The sequence below is a fragment of the Mastomys coucha genome, unplaced genomic scaffold, assembly GCF_008632895.1.
Source record: "Mastomys coucha isolate ucsf_1 unplaced genomic scaffold, UCSF_Mcou_1 pScaffold6, whole genome shotgun sequence".
Classification (NCBI taxonomy): Eukaryota; Metazoa; Chordata; class Mammalia; order Rodentia; family Muridae; genus Mastomys; species Mastomys coucha.
The window spans coordinates 29695321-29697528 of NW_022196912.1; the positions used below are offsets into that span (position 1 = coordinate 29695321).

General features: G+C 39.7%; 1 protein-coding gene across 1 annotated transcript; it reads left to right on the top strand.

Moving 5' to 3' along the window:
• The first annotated feature begins 1252 nt into the window (after positions 1 to 1252).
• LOC116079989 (corepressor interacting with RBPJ 1) lies at positions 1253 to 2045 on the top strand. The gene has a single exon (XM_031356172.1). It carries the CDS (start codon positions 1273 to 1275, stop codon positions 1993 to 1995), a length of 723 nt encoding a protein of 240 aa, XP_031212032.1. The 5' UTR covers positions 1253 to 1272; the 3' UTR covers positions 1996 to 2045.
• The last annotated feature ends 163 nt before the right edge of the window (positions 2046 to 2208 follow it).

A 2208-nucleotide genomic window follows, 5' to 3' on the forward strand; every position in this document is an offset into this window, starting at 1 on the left:
CACAATGAAAAAGAATAATTCTTAGAAATATAAATAGATGGCCATTTTTTGTCTCTGTTGGTGGTGGTAAAATTATTCAAGGCTCAATGACTTTTCTCTGAATGTCTCTCTTCCTATCTGGGAAGCTTTTCAAACACTAACTGCACATCTGAACTCTCGCACTGAGCAGCAAGACAAGCTTCCCCGGAAAGCCCACTCATCATTAGTCCATGGTCTTGGTTCTCTGAGGCTTCACAAGAGAGACCTCAATGAACTCTCCACGAGAGGACCCTTCTTTATTGTACATAAATGATTTTAAAAGTATCAGGTATCAGCCAAACCTACAAGGGAATTTACTTTTATTTTTTCCTTTGGAAAACAGATTCAACACATTTCAGTGGCCCCATTAGAAAGTCTTTGTCCATGGTCTCTGGTTGTATATGCACTTCAGGCAAACATAGGGCACATGGTTAACTGCTTCCTGATTAATTTGCTAAGAACCACTGTCAAAATAATGAGGATGTAATACAGGAAGCTTCTACTTCTTGAGAGTTCATTATATTTCTATATGTTAGGTCTAATCTGGATACTTTTTATCAGGCAACATATAATTGCAAGGCATCTTCTTGACCTTTTTGTTGAAAGTATACCTTAAAGTACAAAAAATGTTGCACACACACACACATACACCCCCGCCACACACATACTATACACCCCCCTACACACACACACACACACACACACACACACAGAGAGAGAGAGAGAGAGAACACAAAACATGTTCTTAAAAGTTGGGAGTGATTTCCCTGGCTGCTTTAGGAGACTTACAGAATGCCTGTGTATAGTCTCCCTCTCCAGCAAATACATAAGCTCACAGGGAAGATATTTACTGAGTGTCAAAGACATATGAGTGTAAAGTCTATGAGTGTTACTCACTCCCTTGTTGTTTCAAACATCACCAATACCAGAACATTTGAACTACTCAAATGTGAATAGGCTGATTGTCATGTAATGAAATGTAAACAAACACATTACAGAAGTGTCATCTCAAAAAACCCTTTCTTCCTTACATTGATTTGGACTACTGTTTTATCACAATAACAAAAAAGAGCTAAATATATGTTCTTAAACAAATTTCCAGGAGAGGTGAAGTATGATTTTCAATCAGGACTTTTACTAGAATTAAAGCTTTATCTGCTCAGAAGTACATAATCAAACAAATCCCCAAAACACAAGAGTAAAGTGAATTTGTAAAGAAAGTTGAAAATTGGCTTCTCCGTCTCAGACTTCAAGATGGGGAAGTCATTCGCCAATTTCATGTGTAAAAAGGACTTCCATCCTGCATCCAAATCCAACATCAAGAAGGTATGGATGGCAGAACAGAAAATATCATATGATAAAAAGAAACAAGAAGAATTAATGCAACAGTACCTTAAGGAGCAAGAGTCGTATGATAACAGATTGCTTATGGGAGATGAGCGTGTAAAGAATGGCCTGAATTTCATGTATGAGGCCCCACCAGGAGTTAAAAAAGAAAACAAAGAGAAAGAAGAAACAGAAGGAGAGACAGAGTACAAGTTCGAATGGCAGAAAGGAGCTCCGAGGGAAAAATATGCCAAAGATGACATGAACATCAGAGATCAGCCCTTTGGTATTCAGGTTCGAAATGTAAGGTGTATTAAATGTCACAAGTGGGGCCATGTGAACACAGATCGAGAGTGTCCCTTGTTTGGTTTTTCTGGGATCAATGCAAGTTCAGTTCCTACTGAAGGCTCAGGGCCGTCGATGCACCCCTCGGAGCTAATAGCAGAGATGAGAAACAGTGGGTTTGCACTGAAACGAAATGTACTGGGGAGAAACCTGACCACAAATGATCCATCACAGGACTATGTCGCAAGTGACAGGGAAGAAGACCCTGAAGTAGAGTTCTTGAAGTCGCTCACCACCAAACAGAAGCAGAAGCTTCTGAGGACATTGGATAGACTTGAAAAGAAAAAAAAAGAAAGAGAAAAGTGATAAGAAAAAGAAGAAGCTACAGAAGAGCAAAAATAAACACAAAAAACGTAAAAACAAATATCCTTCCTCTTCCTCCTCCTCTTCCTCCTCTTCCTCTTCCTCCTCCTCTTCCTCCTCCTCCTCCTCCTCGTCTTCTTCGTCTTCCTCCTCCTCGGAGACGTCAGATAGCAGCAGTGAGAGTGACAACAAAGAAAAGAAAAGAGAGAAAGAGAA